The following is a 21,492-nucleotide window of genomic DNA, read 5'->3' on the forward strand; positions in this document are numbered from 1 at the left end:
AGAGAAACTACCAGTTTCTAAAAAGTGGCTCCGTGCCAGGAGGCGGTGGTGCACGCCTTTAATCGGGAGGCAGAGCCAGGCAGAAATCTATGAATTCAAGGCCATCCTAGTCTACAGAGCCAGATCCAGGACAGGCACCAAAACTACACGAAGAAACCCTGTCTTGAAAAACCAAAAAAAACCAAACAAACAAAAAAGTGGCTTTTCCATTTTATATTGTACCATAACTGTACGAGAATTCGAAATTCTCCACAGCCTTGCCAATACTTTATTATCTAACTTTTGATGCTAGCCACACTAGTCAGTATGAATGCTAGCTCTGGTTTTCATTGTGCTTTTTTTTTTTTTTTTCAAGACAGGGTTTCTCTGTAGCTTTGGAGCCTGTCCTGGACTAGCTCTGTAGACCAGGCTGGTCTCCAACTCACAGAGAGCCACCAGTTTCTGCCTCCTGAGTGCTGGGATTACAGGCGTGCGCCACCACCGCCCGGCATCATTGTGCTTTTCAACTGACTAGTGATATTGAATGTCTTTCATCTTTTCATGTGTGTGTTGTCCATTTTTATCTCTTCTTTAGAAAGGCTTGTAGAAATGCCTGTCCAGGGTCTTTGCTCATTTTAAAATTTGTCCTTTATTATGACTTGGAAACATTCTTTGTATGTTCTAAATACAAGTGCTTTACTTGCATATTTTCATTTATTTATTTATTCTGTGGGTTCCCTTTTTATTTTCTTGGCCATATTTTTTCCTTTTTTAATGGTGTAGCTGAAGATGAAACCCAAGGCCTTGCATGTAGTTTACTAATGCTCTGTCACTGAGTCAAGTCCTTGTTTTTGTTCGTTTGTTTTGTTTTGTTTTATTATTATTAAGAAATTTTCTATTCACTTTACATACCAACCACAGATCCCCCCTTCCCCAAGGCAAGGTCTCCCACAGGGAGTCAGCAGAGCCTGGCACACTCAGCTGAGGCAGGTCCAAGCCCCTCCCCCTGCACCAACCAAGGCTGTGCACAGTGTCATGTCCTAGGCACTGGGCTCTAAAAAGTCTGCCCATGCACCAGGGATGAATCCCAATCCCCCTGCCTGGGGGCTCCCAAACAGTTCAAGCTAAACAACTGTCTCCCATTCAGGGCCTTGCTTTAAGTTTCTTTTTCTTTTCCTTTCCTTTTCTTTCCCTTCCCCTTCTTCCCCCTTTCTTCCCCTCCTTTCTTCTTCCCCTCTCTCCCTCCCCCCTTCTCTCCCTCTCTCTTTACTTTTTCTTCTCCCTCCCTCCCCCCTCTCCTTCCTTCCTTTCCTCCTTCCCTCCCTCCCTCTCTCCCCCTCCCTCTCTCTCTCTTCTTTCTCTCTTTCTCTCTCTCTCTTTCTCTTTCTCTCTCTTTCTTTCTCTTTTTTCTTCCTCTCCTTCCTTCCTTCCTTCCTTCCTTCCTTCCTTCCTTCCTTCCTTCCTTCCTTCCTTCCTTCCTTTTCTTTCTTGACAGGGTTTCTTTGAGCAGCTCTAGCTGTCCTGGAACTCACTCTGTAGACCAGGCTGGCCTCAAACTCACTGAGATCCACCTGCCTCTGCCTCCTGAGTGCTAGGATTAAAGGCGTGCGCCACCATCGCCCAGTGCTAGTGCTGTTTTTTAAGAAAACATTTTTATAGCTGTTTTAAGGCTAAGTTTTAATTTTTTTGAAGATTTATTTATTAATTTTATGTATATGAGTGCTCTATTGACTTTATACCAGAAGAGGGCATTGGATCCTACTATAGATGGTTGTGAGCCACCATGTGGTTGCTGGGATTGAACTCAGGATCCCTGGAAGAGATGCCTCTGCTCTTAACCACTGAGCCATCTCTCCAGTCCCCAAGTTTTAATTTTTAAAAAATGTATTTATTTAGAGAGAGTCTCATTATGTAGTCTGGCTGGACTGGAATGTAGAGATCTGCTTCCTTCCTGGACTCTGAGATTGAAAGTGTGCACTGCCACACCTGGCTCTTATTTATTAAATTAAAAAGTATTTTATTTTATATGTATATGGGTATTTTGACTATATACCACATGTGTGGCTGGTGCTTGAGAAGGCTAGAGGGCATCAGATCCCCTAGAACTGCATTTACAGCCAGTACTTACAAACTGCCTTGTAGGTGCTAAGAATCAAATGTAGGTCTGCTGGAAGAACAGCCAGTGCTTTTAACCCTGAAGCCATCTCTCCAGCCCACTCAGTTTTTATTTTTGAAATGACACTTTTTTTGGTATAATTCTGTTTTACTGTTTTCATTGAAGGATTTGCTATTTGCTTGTGACATTTCTAGACTAACCTCAACTGTATAGTGTAGACTGGCTCCCTATTGCTGCTTCAACTTTCTGAGTGCTGGGATTATAGACATGTAGTACCACTTGCAAAACCAAGCGAATGTTAGACAGTGTATGTTTTTTAATGTGGGAGTCTGATCTGCATATAGCAAAGACTTTCTTAACGGATTTGGAGGGAATGTATTTCTTTTATGTTTACAGGTGAAGTGGATCCCAAAGAGAGAATAGCACGTCAACGGAAGTTATTACAGAAGAAACTTGGGCTTAATATGGGAGAAGCAATTGGAATGAGTACTGAAGAACTCTTCAACGATGAAGATTTGGATTATACCCCAACTTCAGCAGCCCTTGTAACCAAACAATCTGTAGGTAAAATATTGGGTCATTTGATTGCAAGTAACAACAACACAGAGGGTTTACATCGTGTTGTTACGTAACTGAACCGAGAATTTTCTATAGTCCCAAGTGCTGTGTGTGTCCATTTTAGCTCATATTGACCGTTCCTCACTTATTTTAGCTTAGTAATCAGTATATGTAGATTAAACACATTTATGTATGTAGTATATGTATGTGTTCATGTGGGTGTATGCATGAGTTTTTCCAGGTGCATTTGTATGTGTGTGTTCATGTGTGCAGAAAGTCAGGTCAATATCTAGTGTCTGTCTTGATCGGTTACCATAGTTTTAGAGATAGGGTCTCCATTGAACCTGGAGCTCATTTATTCATGAGGTTGTCTGGCCATCTCCTCCTGGCATGCCTGACTTCCCATGAACTCAAGTCCTCATGCTTACACAGTGAGCACTTCATTGACACTCTTACATGACAGCCTCAGCCATTTTATGGCTGAGTCATGGTTTTACTCCTCTTCCTTCTCCTTCTCGTCCTCCTCCTCTTCCTCTTTCTATTCTTTCAATTTTCTTTTCTTTTTTTTTTTTTTTTTTTTTTTGTTTTTTGTTTTTTGGAGACAGGGTTTCTCTGTGTAGTTTTGGAGGCTGTCCTGGATCTCACTCTGTAGACCACGCTGGCCTCGAACTCACAGAGATCCTCCTGGCTCTGCCTCCCGAGTGCTGGGATTAAAGGCATGCGCCACCTCCACCCGGCTTATTCTTTCAATTTTCAGTGGATGCATATGAACTTTTAAAAAACATGAATTATTTTAGAATTTCATGTAATATATTTTGATCATATGACTCATCCCTGACTCATCCAGATCCACTCGCACCACCTCCTCCCACTCCCCCAGTGCACATTCACTTTATTTTGGACACAGTCTTGAAGCTCTAAATGCTGTGGCTGTTTCCCACACAAGTGAAATGTTGTGTTTCAAGAGGTTCAGTACTCATTCTCCTTCCTCTAAAATCTTTTAGGGCCCTTTCGCTCCATTAATATTTCCTGCTTCTGGTCAGGTACAGAGTGCATGTCTCCAACCCCCTGACTCTGGAGGCAGCAGCCACCCTGGGGTACATAATAAGTTCTAGGCTAGCCTGAGCTACAGGGCAAGATTTGTCTTGTTGGGGCGGCTTTGGCCCTAACAGGTTGGTCTTGCATGTTGAGGCCCCTTAAGGGAAATTTCTTAAGGTTTTTGTTGCTGTCTGCTCGTTCTAGCTGCATTGTCACGTGCCAGTGGTTCTTGGTCCCAAGACCTTAGCACAGCATCCATACTAGTAATCCTTCCTAGGTGTGAAGTGTACGTTTTCAGTTGATTCTTAGAGTAGATACAGAAAGGAATTTCTTTTGTTTTTGTTTTTCCTTTTCTTTTCCCCTAAGACAGGGTTTCTCTGAGTAGCCCTGGCTGTCCTGGAACTCGTTCTGTAGACCAGGCTAACCTCAGACTCACAAAGTCCAGCTGTCTCTGCCTCCTGAGTGCTGGGATTAAAGGAGGGCACCACCACTGCCTGGCTTCAGAAAGGAATTTTTAAAATTATTTTTATTATACAAACACAGTATATCTTTCTGTCACTGTCTATGTTTCTCTCCTTCCTGCCTATGATACTTCTGCCTCTGCCTCCAAAGGGCTGGGATTCTTACTATGTTGCTTAGGCCCAAATTCCTGAACTCAATTTATCCTCTTGAATCAGCCTCCTGAGTAGACAAACATCTTAATATTTGCTTATTATGCCATTTTTATAGTGTTTCCAATGAATAGAAAAAGAGCAAAAGAAGTAGGAAGTGGCTAAGGTGAAAGGATCGTCTTAGTGGCTAAGTTGATGATAGAATACTGTACCAGCCGGTCACTTAAGGCAATAATAATAATAATAATAATAATAATAATAATTCTTGTTCTCTCCTCCTCCTCCTTCTGAACATGATAAGCATTGTTTTTTTTTTTTTTTTGAGAATTTTGTTTTCATAACTTTTGATGGCATTATGATTATTTTGAAGTCTCAGCTCTTCAGAAACCTTCTCCTTGTTAGGATTATTTATTTATGCCACACCTGTAGTATAAAAAAGTTAGGAAACAAGACTTAGTCCATTGAGAATTAGAAAATTAAGAAAGATTTTTTTTTTTAAGTTTTAATTATTTTTTGAGACAGGGTCTTTCTGTGTGTTCCTGGCTGTCCTGACACTCTATAGGTAGATCAGGCTGACCTCGAACTCCTATCCTCGGCTGGGATTAAAGACATGCCAGTTTTGTTTTTGAGACAAGGTCTTAGTAGGTAGCCCTTGCTTTCTGATCCTCCTTCAGCCTTCCAAGTGTTAGGATTTTAAGTGTTCCAACACACCTGGGTTGAGAGTAAAATCATGATATAGCCATACAACATAATGTGTAATATTATCAAAAAGAATGTTTAATCTCTCTATATTAAAATTTATATACCTATTTCTCTAAGATTGAATATAGGAATTTATTTTAATTTCTGACAGTTTAAAGTCATTGTTTTATTCTTTTAGACTCTCCAGGCAGCTGAATTGATAGATTCAGAATTCCGAGCAGGAATGAGTAGTAGACAGAAGAACAAAGCTAAAAGAATGGCCAAGTTATTTGCAAAACAGAGATCCAGGGATGCCGTGGAAACGAATGAGAAGAGGTAGTAATCTTTGTTTATTCACTTGAAACAGTAATTGTGCTTGATTTACAGAGAAACACCTTGATAGTTTTTACTCAGCCGAATAGTACTGCTTGGATTTACTCAGGACAGAGTATTTACCGTTACTGGGGAATGACATTGCAGAAAAATCTATAGGAGGAGGATTTTCTTGTTTTGTTTTTATTATGATTTCCTTGGTGATTTTCAACCTCACATGAAGACTGAAGAAGACAAGGGAAGAGCATTCCAGTCACAGAGAATGTTAATGCTTTTACTGTGGGCTATTCGGGATGGCTCAAGTGTATCAAATGGAGAACATTAGAGAATGCATTCAGAGAGGTGGTCTAAGGGTCACCAGTCAAGATGATGGACTGGTTAAGTTAAAGGACGGTCAGGGTGTTATCCTTTGTTCTTCAGTTAGGGACTATGCTAAATAGTTGGTGATAATCCAGACTTGCTCCATTAACCTTTTTGTAGAAAAGAATTCTGAAGTAGGGTAACTGTCTTATTTACTTGAATTAATGAAAGTGTTATCTGTCCTCAAAGGGTAGCTAGTTCAAAACTACATCTTTCAGATTGTTCTCTGAAAGTGCTTGTTAAAGTATAGACTCTTGGGCCCTTTGTGTCTATTAAACCAGAGTCTAATGGTATTCAATAAATGTTTGTATAAGTTATGAATTAATAAATATTGCAAAGTATAAAATTAGATCTTTGTTGTAGATGATAATACTTCTGTTCTTTAAGTTCAAATGAAGCTAAAGTGTCTGCAGTGTCTAAGAGTTAAGCACAAACAGATACATAATAAACCTATTTGATAAAATCCATGCTTGGGTTTTTTAAAGGCTTATTCATATATTTTATGTATATGAGTGCTCTATTTGTGTGTATACCTGCATGATAGAAGAAGGCATCAGAGAGAAGAGATCATCAGATCCCATTACAGACAGTTGTGAACCACCATGTGGGTGCTGAGAATTGAACTCAGGTCCTCTGGAAGAGCAGCCAGTGCTCTTAACCACTGAACCATCTCTCTAACCCCAGTTATTTTGTTTTTTAAAGTATAAATTCTTTGTTATTCAATTTTTTAACTGTGTGATTTTTAAAGTGAAGGACTTGTTTAAGGTCATAGACATTCAGTAGCCCCAAGCCAAAATGTTCCAAAAATCTAAACCTTTGAGCATGAGTTACAGATTCCAGAGGATTTTAGGTTTTTGGCATTAAAGAGACTCACTTAATGAAGTCCATGCAAATATCCTCAAATTCAGTAAAGTCTAAGATCAGAATGTTTCTGTTCCCGACTAGATAAAAGATATTCATCATTTAGTGATCTAATAAAAATTCCAATTAGCTTTCATTCAGACTTTTACCTGACTATTTGAATGTTGGAAATGTTACACTTTTTCAGAGCTTATTATCTATTCCAAGCACTAATTCCTATAGCCAAATAGTAATTTAGGCCCAGAGGGTACTGTAGTGAATACAGTAGATGAGAATTCCTGCTCTTGGTACTTATATTCATTCTAAAGGGAAGAACGATGTGGAATAAGTCTTCTTTGTATGTACATGTATGTATGATGCATCATATTAATGATAGTTAAGAGGAGAGAGAAAGACAAAATAGGGAAAGTGTCTTAGTCACTGTTTTATTGCTGTGGAAAGATACCGTGACCAAGGCGACTGTTATAAGAGAAAGAAATTAATTTGGATCTTGCTTACAGTTTCAGAGGTTTAGTCCTTTATGGTGGGGAGCATGGCTGCATGCATGGCACTGGAACAGGAGAGGTATATCATGATCCACAGATTGAGACACACAGACAGAGCATGACATGGCATGGGCTTTAGAAATCTCACACCTCACCTACCAGTGACATACTTCCTCCAGCAAGGCCATACCTCCAAACCCTTCTCCCTGGTGATTAAGCATTCAAATATAGGAGGCGCCATTCTTAGTCAAACCACCGCAGAAGGGGAAACACGGCATCAGAGTTTGAAATTTTTGATTCGGTGGTCTAGGAGGCCTTCATAGGTATTAGAATAAAGATCTGAAAGAAGGATGCTGGCTCTTAACTGTCTAGGAAGAGACGTTCCAAATGAATTGAAAAGCAGTATCTTCTTCAAAAGTAGAATTATGCAGGTTTAAAGCTGTAAGGTGACCTACCAGTATAGTCTGATAGGAGAAAATTAAGGAAAGAGCAGGGCTAAGGTGCTGGAGTCTTCAGGCTTTTTCATGACTTTATAGAACAGGAACCCTTGGCCAAAAGTTCACACTCTTAAGATGCAGAGACTGAGCATTGGGCACAGTGTTGCATACACACACATCATTAATTCCAGCATTGAGAGGCAGAGGCAAGCTTGAGTTTGAGGCCAGCCTGGTCTACAGAGCAAGTGCCAGGATAGCCAGGGCTATGCAGAGAAATCCTGTCTCGAAAAACAAAGAAAGATGTAGAGAAAGGGAGAAATTTAGAGGAAGTAAGTCTATCTATGCTTTAAACTACATTACTTTTCTTGTTTTTTTCAAGACAGGATTTCTCTGTGTAGCCCTGGCTGTCTTAGAACCCTCTTTGTAGACCAGACTGGCGGCAAACTCACAAAGATCCACCTGCCTCTGCCTCCTGGGTGTTGGGATTAAAGATGTGTGCCACCACTCCCTGGCCTTTTTCAATTCTTTTAATGATGTATAAAGGTAGTTTGTGTTTTGTTGGCTGGGCTGACCTTGAGCTCATGATGCCTCTTTGGTGCCGGGGTAGAAGGTGTGTGCTACCACACCCAGATTAAATAAAAGTAATATTACTTGTCTTTCCCTTTTTAATATTTCTTATTAGGCTAGCCTTTGTATTTATTTTATTTTATTTTATTTTATTTTATTTTATTTTTGTATGTGGAGCTGAGGATCGAACCCAGGGCCTTGCGATTGCTAGGCAAGTGCTCTACCACTAAGCTAAATCCCCAACCCCTGTATTTTTTTTTTTAAGTTATAAAACTGTACTTTTCTCAAGTGTTCTGCATACTTTTTAATCAGTGGTCAGTTTCTGTATATTTTTTAAATGTTTGCTAATTTTTTTCATACAGTATGTTTTAATCATATTCTTTCAACAAATAAGAATATATTACTTGGCATTTTAGTTTTTCTCTAGGTTGCAAAAGCCTAAAAAAGTTAGTGTCATGCTTGGCTAGATTAAATTGTTGAGTTAAAAGAATTTAAAATTAAAAGAAAGAGAACTGATTATAGAGATGAAAGAATAATGTGAGACTTGAGATTCAGTTTGAAAGAAAAGATTCACCAACTTAGAGAATAGTAGGATATATTTTGTTCAAAGGTATTAATGAGTTCATTTTAGTTGACACATAAAACTTTTACGTAAGCTACATAAACAATATTAATACATCCATGAAGATGATGGATTTTTCTCACATATGTTGTGGATCGTTCATATTTTCCTTCATTTACTTTAAAATTAGTAACTTCTTTTTTAGCAATGACAGCACTGACGGAGAGCCAGAAGAAAAGAGACGGAAAGTAGCAAATGTTGTTATTAACCAGACTGCAAATGATTCCAAAGTCTTGATTGATAATGTTCCAGAAAGTTCTTCCTTAATTGAGGAGGTATATTGAAATTGTTTATTTTAACTTATTATCATCATCATCATCATCATCATCATCATTATTTGTATGGATGGTTTGCTGCATGTTTGTCTGTGCACCACTTACATGACTGGTGTCCATGGAGACCAGAAAAGGGTGTCAGATCCCCTGGAACTGGAGTTACAGACAATTGTGAGATGTCATGTGGGTGCTGGGAATTGAACCTGGATTCTCTGGAAAAGCAGCCAGTGTTTTAACCACTGAGCCATCTCTTCAGCCTTATAAAGAAATTTATAGGTTTCTTAAATGTATACATTGAGAATATTATGAAATTTCTCAACCAGGAGAAATTTTATTAGTAAACATTTTTATTTGTGTTTTATGTACATCAGTGTTTTGCCTTCATGTATGTCTGTGTGAGGGTGTCAGATCCCCTGGAACAGGAGTTACAGACAGTTGTGAGCTGCCATGGTGGGTGCTGGGAATTGAACCTAGGTCCTCTGGAAGAGCAGCCAGTGCTCTTAACTGCTGAGCCATCTCTCCAGCCCTAGTAAACGTTTTAACACTTCATTAGTAAAACATTTATTTTAAAATTTTAAAGCTGTTAATATTGCTAACGCTACAAATAAACACATTTTATTGACTATCTTAAATTGTTAGCATAAAACTTTGATCTAGCAATAATTCTATTTTTCTTATTTAGACAAATGAATGGCCTTTGGAAAGCTTCTGTGAAGAACTTTGCAATGACCTTTTTAATCCCTCCTGGGAGGTAAAGCATCTTCTGAACTCTCTTTGGTGTTAACACAGGAAGCAATGCCACGGATAGGAAACTTGCTAAGACTCCTATTTTCCCCTTGGGTCTCCCTTAGGATTTAGGGCATATTATATAGTTTTATTGTTTCTCTCTTGTGTGTGTGTGGGGGGGGTTGAGGGTCTCATCATATAACTAACTAGCTGGCTTTAAACTTACAGAGATTCCTCTGCCTTCTGGGTGCTGGGATTAAAAAATGTACTCCACCACACTAGGTTTGACTTCTTTTTTTTGGGGGGGGGGGGTCCGAGACAGGGTTTCTCTGTGTAGTTTTGGTGCCTGTCCTGGATCTCACTCTGTAGACCAGGCTGGCCTCAAACTCAGAGATCCATCTGGCTCTGCCTCCCGAGTGCTGGGATTACATGCATGCACCACTGCCGCCACCCATCTAGGTTTGATTTCTAAGTAAGAAAGTTTTAGATTTTTTTTTTTTTTTAATTCTCATCCTTTAAATTATGTTTTGAAAGAAAAGTCAAACTTGGCTTCTTTAAACAGTTGACCTCTGATATTTGCTTCCTGTGTGTTTTTAGGTTCGACACGGGGCAGGTACTGGACTTAGAGAAATTCTTAAAGCTCATGGGAAAAGTGGTGGTAAAATGGGAGACAGCACTTTAGAAGAGGTAAGTGTATTAAAATTATGATTTAGTTTTAGTAGCCAGCCTCTCTTTCCAGTTTGGGGGAAAGTAACAAAAGTTGTGAACCATAAAGTAGGAATGCAAGGTGAGTAAGAAGAACTACTGTGGCACAGTTAAAAAGAAAAAAGTAAGAAAAATACAAGTTTATAGTTGTAGAATCAATTTAGGGAACAGAGATATTCAGAAACCATGGAGTGGAAAAATTGTAGAAAGAAGAGCATTTGAGCAGGATATAATGCAGGAGAGAGTAGAGTTAGATGAAGAAAATGGTAATGGTCCTGAGCAACAACATTTATGGAACAAGAAACATTGGAAATAGCAGAGATAGCAGAAGGCCTGATACAGAGTAATAAAGTAATTTTTTCTTTTCTTTTCTTGGAGATGGGACTGCTTTGAGACAGTCTTACTATTTAGCCCTGGCTGGCTTGGAACTCCTGTATACCTTTCTAGCCCAGAGCTCACAGAGATCTGCCTGCCTCTGCCTCTTGGGGCAGCCTGTAACTGGTTTTCTTAAGAGTACAGGTAATGGGGCTGGAGAGATGGCTCAGAGGTTAAGAGCACTGGCTGCTCTTCCAGAGGTCCTGAGTTCAATTCCCAGCAACCACATGGTGGCTCACAACCATCTGTAATGAGATCTGGCGCCCTCTTCTGTATACATAATAAATAAACACATCTTTAAAAAAAAAGGGAGTACAAGTAAGATAATAGAACCATGAGTATAAGAATTTTGATATATTGTCTCTGAATATAATTATTAAAGAGTGCATGGTCACATTTAAAGATGGTATATGGAATTCTTCCCAAGTTTGCTAACTGTTCTTTTGCTAAGATAATCTGTCACAGTATTGTTTTTCCTTTTTTGGACCTAACACCTCTATCATCCCCCTAGTACAGAGTTGATTTTTACTTATTATTAAAACATTTGTATCTTAATAGATGATTCAGCAGCATCAAGAGTGGTTGGAGGACTTAGTCATTCGACTTCTTTGTGTTTTTGCCTTGGACAGATTTGGAGACTTTGTTTCTGATGAAGTAAGTAACATCTGAGTGAAGCTTTGCCTGAATTGTTAATTCTGCATAAGTAAATCTTCTGCATATGTGACTTCTTTCTGTTCTCTAGGTTGTAGCGCCAGTTCGTGAAACTTGTGCTCAAACATTAGGTGTGGTTTTAAAGCACATGAATGAAACAGGAGTTCATAAGACAGTGGATGTGCTGCTGAAATTACTGACCCAAGAACAATGGGAAGTTAGACACGGAGGTCTGCTGGGAATAAAATATGCTCTGGCAGTTCGTCAGGTAAAGAACTCAGTTTTTGAAAGTATATGCAAGGGATTTTTCAGTCTTAGGTGTTTTGTTTGTTTTGATAGGTATGCTTGATCGCTTGATTGTTCCTTTGTTTTATGATCTAGGCATGTAGTTCCACCTGGCCTGGAACTTGCTATATAGACCCAGGTGGGCCTCAAAATTGCAGAGGTTGTTCTGTTTCTGCCTCTTGGGTTCTGATATTACAGGTGTGTGTCGTCATGCCAAGCTCAAGCTTGATTTCTTAAGAAACTGTCACAGAAATAGGTAGTGCTCATAACAGTCTACAGAGAAATCAAAAGATGGTTGGTTAGTTACATTATTGTTGCAACTAATTCAGTGCATTTCATAGTTTCTTTAATTGTATAAACTAATTTAAATATTGAATACATGGTCTGAAGTCTGCAAGACTCAAGTTATATAGGAGATACATATACAGGAGAAATAGAACCCACCCTGGAAAACTTACAGCAGTCGTCAAAGCAAGCAGTCCACACATCATGTGCTTTTTTTTTTTTTTGTAAGAAAGCTTAGAAAAAGAAAATACAAGTAACTTTACCATTTTCATATAGGAAAACAAGTTCTAAAAATTAGAAGCCTTGTTTAAGGTTATAAAACTAATTAGGGTTAATACCAAAAGTCAAAACTCTATGGTGTTTTGTTCCTTTTTTAATAGAATGTCTATACTCCAGTGTTGGTTGCATTGTCAGGATTCACCCAGGATAAAAACACATCCATATACATATAGTCCACTGGTGAGCACTAATGTTCTCTCCATAGCTACTGAAAATTTTGATATACTCTTGAGCATGTCATGGTTAGCAGTTGGGTTCCTATTTTGACTCACACAAGCTTTTAAAACTTATGACCCATAAATCTTTCACAACAATAAAAACAAGTGGCATAGTGCCCCCCCCCCCCCCCCCCAATCCTAGTGCTTGCAGTCAAACTTGTGTGCTCCATAGTCCTCAAAGTCCTAATCCCAGTATTTGGCAGGCAGAGGCAGAAGGATCTTTGTGTTCAAGGTCATCCATAGCTAGATAGAGTATAGCCAGGGATACACATGAGACCTTGCCTTTAAAAAAGAAAAAGAAGAAAAGAAATAATGAGATAAGCGAGGAGCTACAGAGAAAGAAGTACTGAACTTTTTTTTTTTTTAAAACCAGTGTGTGTTTTCCTGAATGCTTTCTAGAACCAGCCAGCATAGGCAGGGACTTAGGAGATTGTCCTTAACTTTGGATTAGCTTTCCTCTGTTCTCTTGCTCAGTAGTCCAAGAATGAAACCTCCTTTCCTATCCCGGAAAAGCCTTTTGAAGTTACTTCTAAGGTTGTCTTTTTCTGTTGTTGTTTTAAACTGCCAGCAATAAAATACTGCCTTGTGATTTCTGCTCAGTGGCCCAGCTCTCTCCCTCTTTGTTTACCTTTCTGCTTTGTTCCTTGCCTTCTTTGGCCTTTTAGTCCTTGCAACCCACCTATCAACTCTTCAAACACAACCCCCTTTTTTCTTAAATACTAAAGCTTCTATAGAAAACAGAATGAAAGAATGCCTTGCTAGTGTTTGAAAAAAGATTAATTTTTTTTTGTTGTTTTGAGCTGAGGACCGAACCCAGGGCCTTGCGCTTGCTAGGCAAGTGCTCTACCACTGAGCTAAATCCCCAACCCAAGATTAATTTTTTTAAAAAAACTTAAAAAAAATTTTTTTTAAGATTACAATTACAGAGTCTAGAGAGAAGACTTAGTGATTAAGATCTACCAGAGGTCCTGAGTTCAATTCCCAGTGACCACATGGTGGCTCACAACCACCTATAGTTAGACTTGGTGCCCTCTTGGGCAGGCATATGTGCAGGTAGAATACTGCACACATATTAATTAATTAATTAATTAATTAATTAATTAATTATTTTTTGGGGGGAGAAGATTATAATTACAGCATTTCTTCCTGTTTTAGTGCCCTCTTTTGGTGGGCAGGCACATGTGCAGGCAGAATACTGCATACACAATAAATAAATAGATAGATAGATAGATAATTTTTAAGAAGATTATAATTACAGCATTTCTCCCTGTCCTTTTCTCCTCCTCCCACACACTCCTTGCTCTCTTTCAAATTCATTTTTTCATTGTTATTGCATGCCTGTGTGTATATAATACATACATATTCCTAAAGAAAACCTGCTTAGTCCATATTATTAATGTTATTTGTGTGTATGTTTTCAGGGCTGACCATTTGATATTGGATGACAAATTAATATGTTTTTTTCCTGGGGAAGACCATTTCTCTTGCAAGACTAATTTTTTTAAAATGACTTTTAAGGGTTGGAGATTTAGCTCAGTTGTTGAGTGCTTGCCTAGCAAGCACAAGGCCCTGGGTTCGGTCCTCAGCTCAGGAAATTAAAAAAAAAAAAGAAAGAAAGAAAGAAAGAAAGGAGAAAAAATGTATGCCTTTTTAATTCCAGCAGCACTCTGAAGGCAGAGGCATGTGGATCTCTGAGTTTGAGACCATCCTGGAGTTCTAGGACAGCCAGAGGTACACAAAGAGAAACCCTGTCTCAAAAAACAAAAGAAGACTTTGATTTATCAATTTTCTGACTAATAGCTGCCTTATCTCTTGAAGATTTGTTTCTCTTTTTTGTATTTATAAATTTAAGTTAATTTATGGTTAATGTACAAAGAATTGAGTCTAATTTTGACATTTTCATATATATTGTTATTTTACAAAACTTTATTACAGTATATACAGGAGCTGGAATGATACTTTATCCTGGCTGTAGGTGGCTAAAGATATTACTACAAGGAATCCAGATGTTTGAATAGGAAGGGAAGGGGGTTATTTTGTACCATCAGCTCAGGTACAAAGGACAGCTTACTTTTTGCCAGATTTTGTAATCCCACCTCTGGCCAAGGGGTCCTTCCTCATGGCTTTGGCTTTTAGCTTCCTAAGATTCTTCTGCTACTCTCTCTCTGCCTAAAGCCTTGTCTCCCTCATTCATATCCTTGGCCTGCTTCTTGGGCTGTTTCAGGGGCTGCTTTTTGCCACTCTTGCGGTCCAACATGGGACCTATGGTCCCTTCCCTGAAACCTGATCCCCATGTATGTATGTATTATTCTTTATTGTTATTCATCTTCTTCATCTCCCACTCTACCTCTTGCTGTTTTTTCCCTCATCCCAAATAATCCCCCTCATGAGACCTGTGTTTCATTACCTTCTCTTGTAATCCCCTTCCTCCTTCCCTTTAGCCCTCCTCTCATAGCCCTCTTTCTCTGCTGTGGTCTGTGAGTGCAAAGGCCTCCCTTCTCCCCTTAGAGTCTTCATCTGAGAGAAAACATTTGATACTTGTCTATCAGAGTCTGGCTTAGTTTGATTAACACAGTGATTTCCACGTCTATCCATTTTTCTGCAGCTGTCACACTTTCTTCTTTATGGCAGAATAAGTCTTTCTGTTTTGTCTGTGTACCACATTTTCTTCTCTCATTCATGTGTTGATGAACATATAAGCTGGTTCTATATCTTGACTATTGTGAATAGTGTATTAGTGATCACAGATGTGAAAATGTCTCTGGTATGATGACTTAACACAGAGATATTAAAGTCTGTCACTCTTCACTTAATGTCATGACAGGATTTCTTACTGAACTGGAATGTCACCCAGGAAGTTCTTGGGAGCCCTATCTCTGTCTGTCCCCAACAGTGATGGCAATGTTGGTATGGGGATTTGAACTCAGGTGTCCATGCTTGTAGAGCAAGCTGTTTTACTACCCAGCTCCACAAGACCAATTCTTTTGTTGTTGTTTATTTATTTGTTTGTTTTTTGAGACAAGGTCTCTCAGTATAGCTATGACTGTCTTGGAACTCGCTCTGTAGACCAGGCTGGCCTCAAACTCACAGATACTGGGATTGAAAGTGTGTAACATCGGGCTGGAGAGATGGCTCAGAGGTTAAGAGCACTGGCTGTTCTTCCAGAGGTCCTGAGTTCAATTCCCAGCAACCATGTGGTGGCTCACAACCATCTGTAATGAGATCTGGTGTCGTCTTCTGGCCGTCAGGCATACATGCAGGCAGAATACTGTATACATAATAAATAAATAAATCTTTTAAAAAAAAAAGTGTGTAACATCATGACCAGCCTGTAGTTCTTGATAGCTTTAAAAAAAAAAAAGATTTATTTTTTATTTTATATGCATTGGTGTTTTGCCTGCATGTGTATCTGTGTGAGAAGAGGATATTGAATCCCCTGGAACTGGAGACAGTTGTGAGCTGCCATGTGGGTGCTGGGAATTAAAGCCTTGTTCTCTGGAAGAGCAGCCAGTGCTCTTAACCACTAAGCCATCTCTCCAGCCTCGGTTCTTGATAGCTTTAATAAAGTAGATGGAGTCTTTCTCTAGTGAGATGATTTGTGTAAGCTTCTGCTAACTTACCTGTTCTGTTTATGTATTTCTTTTCAAACAAAAATATTGGAATATTTGTTCAAAGTTAATAGAGATGTTTGAACACAGTAATTATACCATAGAAAATTAGCCTGTTTTGATGTACTGTTTTGCAGGATGTAATTAATACTTTATTGCCTAAAGTTTTAACTCGAATAATTGAAGGACTCCAGGACCTTGATGATGATGTCAGAGCTGTTGCTGCAGCATCCTTAGTGCCTGTAGTAGAAAGCCTTGTCTACCTTCAGACACAAAAGGTATGTTAAAAGTTTTTGAGCATTTTTTTCCTATAATGCATGTTTACATTTGGGTATGGAATAGTAAGAAAAACATTAAGTTATTGTTATTTTATCTCCTATACCTTTTATAGAAATCCTCTTTTTTCTAACATCCCTCTGATGCATGCAAGCTTGCATATGTGTTATTTTTGGAAACAGTGAGTTGTGTATGGTCCAATTCCTTTTATGTACACAATACACAGAAGTTCCTTGAAAAGGAAACAGCAATTTCTTTCTAAATTTGCCCCTTATGTTTAGAGATGTCAACTTTTAATTTTGATTTTATTTCTTAGCATTTTAACCTGATCTCATTTTTAGGAGACTATTACATTTTAGTTACAGTTCCATTTTATCAAATCCAGAATAAGTTAAAGGTACAACCAGCATTATTTTATGAGCTCAAAAGCTAAACTTGTATTTCATGATTGTCACCCTGTCCGGTACACCTCTAGTTAGGGGGGGAGTGACAAGAGTAGGACCTAATGGCACTAAGAAGAGGCTGGAGAATGGCTGGTGCAGACAGTGTCTTCATGATGTTGCTTACAACTGACATTGTCCACATTCATTGGAATTGGATATCCTGTTGACTAATTAGTGACACTTCGGATACAATCTGGCAGGATTTATGAATTTGTTTGAAGTCAATAACTTTTCTTAAAAACTGATCTTATAGGTACCCTCCATTATAAATACTTTATGGGATTCTCTCCTGGAATTAGATGATCTAACAGCTTCAACAAATAGTATTATGACTCTTCTTTCATCCATGTTAACTTACCCTCAGGTCCAGCAATGCAGGTAATTATTTCTTATTAGTGTAATAAAATAGTAAACCTTTATATATCTTTCCAGATGATTAAACTTAGACTGCTCTAGCACCTTTAAGAACAGTGGTGTATATTGAGGACACCACTTCTTTTCAGAAAGTTTTTTTTTTTCCTTTATTCTAGATACTAGAACATTTGGGACAAGAAAGGTTAATTTAGGGCCTAGGATAAGAGCTTAGTGGGAGATTGCCTAACATAGGAAGCCCCAAGTTCTAGCACTGCATACACACAAATAAAGAAACTTCAGATTTATTTTTTTACCTTGGGTATTAGTTTTATAGTTCATTATCTTGTGGATCTAAAATAGATACTTTAAAATTGTTTATTTTAAAAACAGTCATTTTGCTGGCTGGTTTTCACTCATACCTTTTAATTCCAGCACTTGAGAGGCAGAGGCAGGTGGATCTCTGAGTTTGAGGCCAACCTGGTCTACAAAGCAAATTCCAGGACAGCCAGAGCCTGTTACACAGAGAAACCTTGTCTGAAAACACAAAAAACACCCCCAAAACCTCAAACAAACAAAAAACCAAAAACAACAACAAACAACCAGCCAGAAAAACCAATCAGTTTATATTTCTCCAGTGATAGCTCAGAATATAGATTTTTAAAATTTAGCATGCCAGAATGCTGTTTCTTTTTCTTTTCTTTTTTTTAATACACCTTTTCTCACTCTTTTTTAAAAAGATTTATTTATTATGTATACAGTGTTCTGCCTGCATGTGTCCCTGCAGGCCAGAAGAGGGCACCAGATCTCATAGATGGTTGTGAGCCAACATGTGGTTGCTGGGAATTGAACTCAGGACCTCTGGAAGAGCAGCCAGTGCTCTTAACCCCTGAGCCATCTCTCCAGCCCCACTGTTACTGTTTGTAATAATAGTATCCACAAAAATGCTGAAGAAATGTTATACAGCTTTTTAAAAATTCACAAATGAGGAAGTTACTGTTCTTCGCCTAGTGAGTTTATTCAGTGAATGTCCTTTTTTTTTTTTTTTTTCTTCCGAGACAGGGTTTCTCTGTGTAGCTTTGCGCCTTTCCTGGAACTCGCTTTGGAGACCAGGCTGGCCTCGAACTCACAAAGATCCGTCTGGCTCTGCCTCCCGAGTGCTGGGATTAAAGGCGTGCGCCACCACCGCCCGGCTGTGAATGTTCATATGATTATGATTTTAAAGCACCTATGGCTACATGAGTATTTCAGTGAAACTCAAGCATGTTTGAAGAACATGTTCTTCATCTGTTATAACTGGTAGGATTTAGTGCAGAATTTAGGCTGGCCGAGCAGCGTGCAAGTAGAGCAGTAAGTGAGCTCTCATAGAAGCCACAGAAGACAGGACGAAAGTGGGAGCGCACATGTGGGGCTTCTGCTGCTAGTACAGTATGGAGGGATTGAATTGATGTGACAACTCTTCCGATCTGTAAAGTTACAGGGGTCTTGAATTACTTTAAACCAGAGGTTAAGTAAATCTCTTTGAAGGTAATACGGAACATTTTTGGTTGTGAGCCAGTCTTAGCTGAAACTGTTTCACTGTGTTACTGTAACCAGTAGTAACAGATAACTGCCAGCAGACAATAGTAGAGGATGTGTTTCAGTAAAACTTTCATTTAAAAAAAAAGGAAGTCTATAGATTTGGCCTGTAGACCTTAGTAGGTGGTATCAAGAAAACTAATTAATGTAGGACTGGAGAGATCTCAGCATTAAGATTGTTCTTCCAGAGGACCCAGGCTCAATTCCTAGTACCCACATGATGGCACGAGGGCTCACAGCCATCTGTAACTCTAGCTCCAGGGCCTTCTTCTGGTCCCGGTGGACATCTTCTGCACAGATATACATGCAGGCAGAACACCCAGACACATAAAATAATGAAATAATTCAAAAATCATAGATAATGTAAGAAAATTATACAATGTAATAAAATTTCTGGTAATCCAATATGAAATAATATAGTGTTCCGTTTTTTAAATCTCAAAATTGGCCTTATTAGAAAAATTGTGTCATATGTTGTGGTAATTGGCAGATACTTTCTAGCTTATACAAGAAAAAAATGCAGCATGTTGAACAATTATACTATTAAGTCTTTTTTATGATACTTTTATATATTCTGAATCTCTCATGTCTGCATGTGCATGTATTTAAATTGGAACTTTTAAAATGAACTTACAAAATAAGTAAATAAGTGCAAGAAGTAAAGTTCATGTATACCTGCAAGTAATGAAAACAGCATTGAAGGGATCCTCTGAGGGAGGCATAGAAGGTGACAGGTGGTAGTGTGGATACTGGCATGTCCTTTTTTTGTTCCTACTTTTTTTCTGTGAATGCATGTAGTTCAAGTGCTACTGAAGAAATACTTCCTAATTTGAGGCCCTTTTAGAAATGACCTTGGAATGTGGCCGAAGTGCTGTGACTCAAGTTAACCTAGATTTGGCTTTGCTTACTTCCTCCATTTAAAGTCTTAGAAGGAAGAAATGTGAGTCTTCCTAATATAGAATATGCTAAGCCAGAATAACAAATTTCAAAACTACTATTACCTCTTAATCTCTTGCTCATTTGAGGCCAGAAAAATGAATAGAAATTATGATTAGCTACCCATTGAGGTTAGCCTTCGGGGATGGCAAACAGTTATGTGAGCCTGATTGTGTAGCTAGGATACGTTCTCCATTTTCCTGGGAAGAGCAAAGTTACAATTGCAGATAATTGGAAAGTTCTGACTTGATGGAGGGTAATTAAAGCATTAGTGCCATAGCGAAACCTATTATTAAATCTCTACCCTTTATTGGCTGCATTTTCTCTGTCTTTTGGTGTTACAATAACATTTTTGAATGAGTGTTAAGTGAATACTCATGAAAATTGGATCATTTCCTATTTATTAAAAAGACATGTCGGGCTGGAGAGATGGCTTAGCAGTTAAGAGCACTGACTGCTCTTCCAAAGGTCCTGAGTTCAATTCCCAGTACCCACATGGTGGCTCACAACCATCTCTAAGGTGATCTGATGCCCTCTTCTGGCATATAAGTATACATGCAAACAGAGCACTATATACATAAAATACATACATAAATAAACCTTTAAAAAAAAAGAAAGACATGGTCAACATCACCAGGTTCGTACAACATTGATATTAGATACGTGTTTATGGAGTTTCAACTGAGAATGAATAAGATTAATTTGTGTTTTCTTTGTTAGTATTCAGCAGTCACTTACAGTTTTAGTTCCCCGTGTCTGGCCATTTTTGCATCACACTATATCTTCAGTTCGAAGAGCAGCATTGGAAACTCTCTTTACATTGTTATCAACACAAGACCAGGTAAGAACTGATAATTATTTATAGCAGCCTCAAAACTTCTGTAAATTAATTTTATAGAACAGATCACATCATTGCCTCATCTTTGCTATATATCAAGAAATCAAAATGCTTTAGCATAGCATAGTAGGTGTATGGTAACCATGTAAGCATTGGCTGCTCTTCCAGAGGTCCTGAGTTCAGTTCCCAGCAACTACATGGTGGCTCACAACCATCTATAATGAGATCTGGTGCCCTCTTCTGGCATGCAGACAGAACAACATTATATACATAAAAAAATAAATAAATCTTTAAAAAATTTAAATAAAAGGGAATCTCATCAATTTTAGAATTTTGTTTGAGTATTATACCAGAACTTGGGACTAGTGCTTAATACATATGAAATAATCAATTAAATATTAAGTGAATTATTGATTGAATAATTTCTTCCTTTAGGATGAATGTTAGTCTGTGGTTGATAGGTAATTGGCAGAAACCATTTCAGTTTATAAAGGCTGCATTGAAGCACTGAAATAAAATCACTTAAAGACTGACTACTGAGCCGGGTGGTGGTGGTGGATGCCTGTAATCCCAGCACTTGGGAGGCAGAGGCAGGTGGATCTCTGTGAGTTCGAGGCCAGCCTGGTCTACAAAGTGAGTTCCAGGACAGATTCCAAAGCTACAGAGAAACCCTGTCTCAAAAAACCAAAAAAAAAAAAAAAAAAAAGTCTGACTACTGGATTCCCACCTTGTCTTCTGTTAAAAGTTACTGTCACAAGAACATGCATTTCCAAGGATCATGTAATTCATTAGTCATGTACTGAGGTTCCCACAGAGTTCCTTCAGGTCATATTACTGTGTGAGTGGTGAGCTGACAAGTCCTGTTTACATTCCTATTTTTGAAATAATTCTGTAGATTGAAAAAAATGTCAGGAAAATAAATGCCAATAAGGTGTCAGAGTTTGAGTCAATCACTTCTCTTTTTTGAGACAGGGTTTTGCTGTGTGGTCTTGGCTGACCTAAAATTCATTATGTT

The 21,492-nt window shown here is 38.5% G+C and overlaps 1 protein-coding gene and 1 pseudogene across 2 annotated transcripts in view; one reads left to right on the forward strand and one right to left on the reverse strand.

The window, feature by feature from the left end:
* The window catches only part of Btaf1 (B-TFIID TATA-box binding protein associated factor 1), a 91,808-nt gene that overhangs the window by 25,545 nt on the left and 44,771 nt on the right, over positions 1-21,492 (forward strand). The window contains exons 5-14 of one of the 2 annotated variants that reach the window (XM_036167706.1): positions 2,492-2,655; positions 5,183-5,319; positions 8,794-8,923; positions 9,606-9,674; positions 10,247-10,336; positions 11,288-11,383; positions 11,472-11,648; positions 16,193-16,333; positions 17,028-17,152; positions 20,360-20,480. In XM_036167706.1, coding sequence (XP_036023599.1) covers positions 2,492-2,655; positions 5,183-5,319; positions 8,794-8,923; positions 9,606-9,674; positions 10,247-10,336; positions 11,288-11,383; positions 11,472-11,648; positions 16,193-16,333; positions 17,028-17,152; positions 20,360-20,480 — 1,250 coding nt within the window. Of the gene's footprint in view, positions 1-2,491; positions 2,660-5,182; positions 5,320-8,793; positions 8,924-9,605; positions 9,675-10,246; positions 10,337-11,287; positions 11,384-11,471; positions 11,649-16,192; positions 16,334-17,027; positions 17,153-20,359; positions 20,481-21,492 lie in introns of both variants that reach the window. The other variant, XM_036167715.1, reaches the window with a different exon arrangement.
* LOC118569635 lies at positions 14,515-14,704 on the reverse strand (annotated as a pseudogene).

Source organism: Onychomys torridus, chromosome 1 (genome assembly GCF_903995425.1).
Source record: "Onychomys torridus chromosome 1, mOncTor1.1, whole genome shotgun sequence".
NCBI classification, from domain to species: Eukaryota; Metazoa; Chordata; class Mammalia; order Rodentia; family Cricetidae; genus Onychomys; species Onychomys torridus.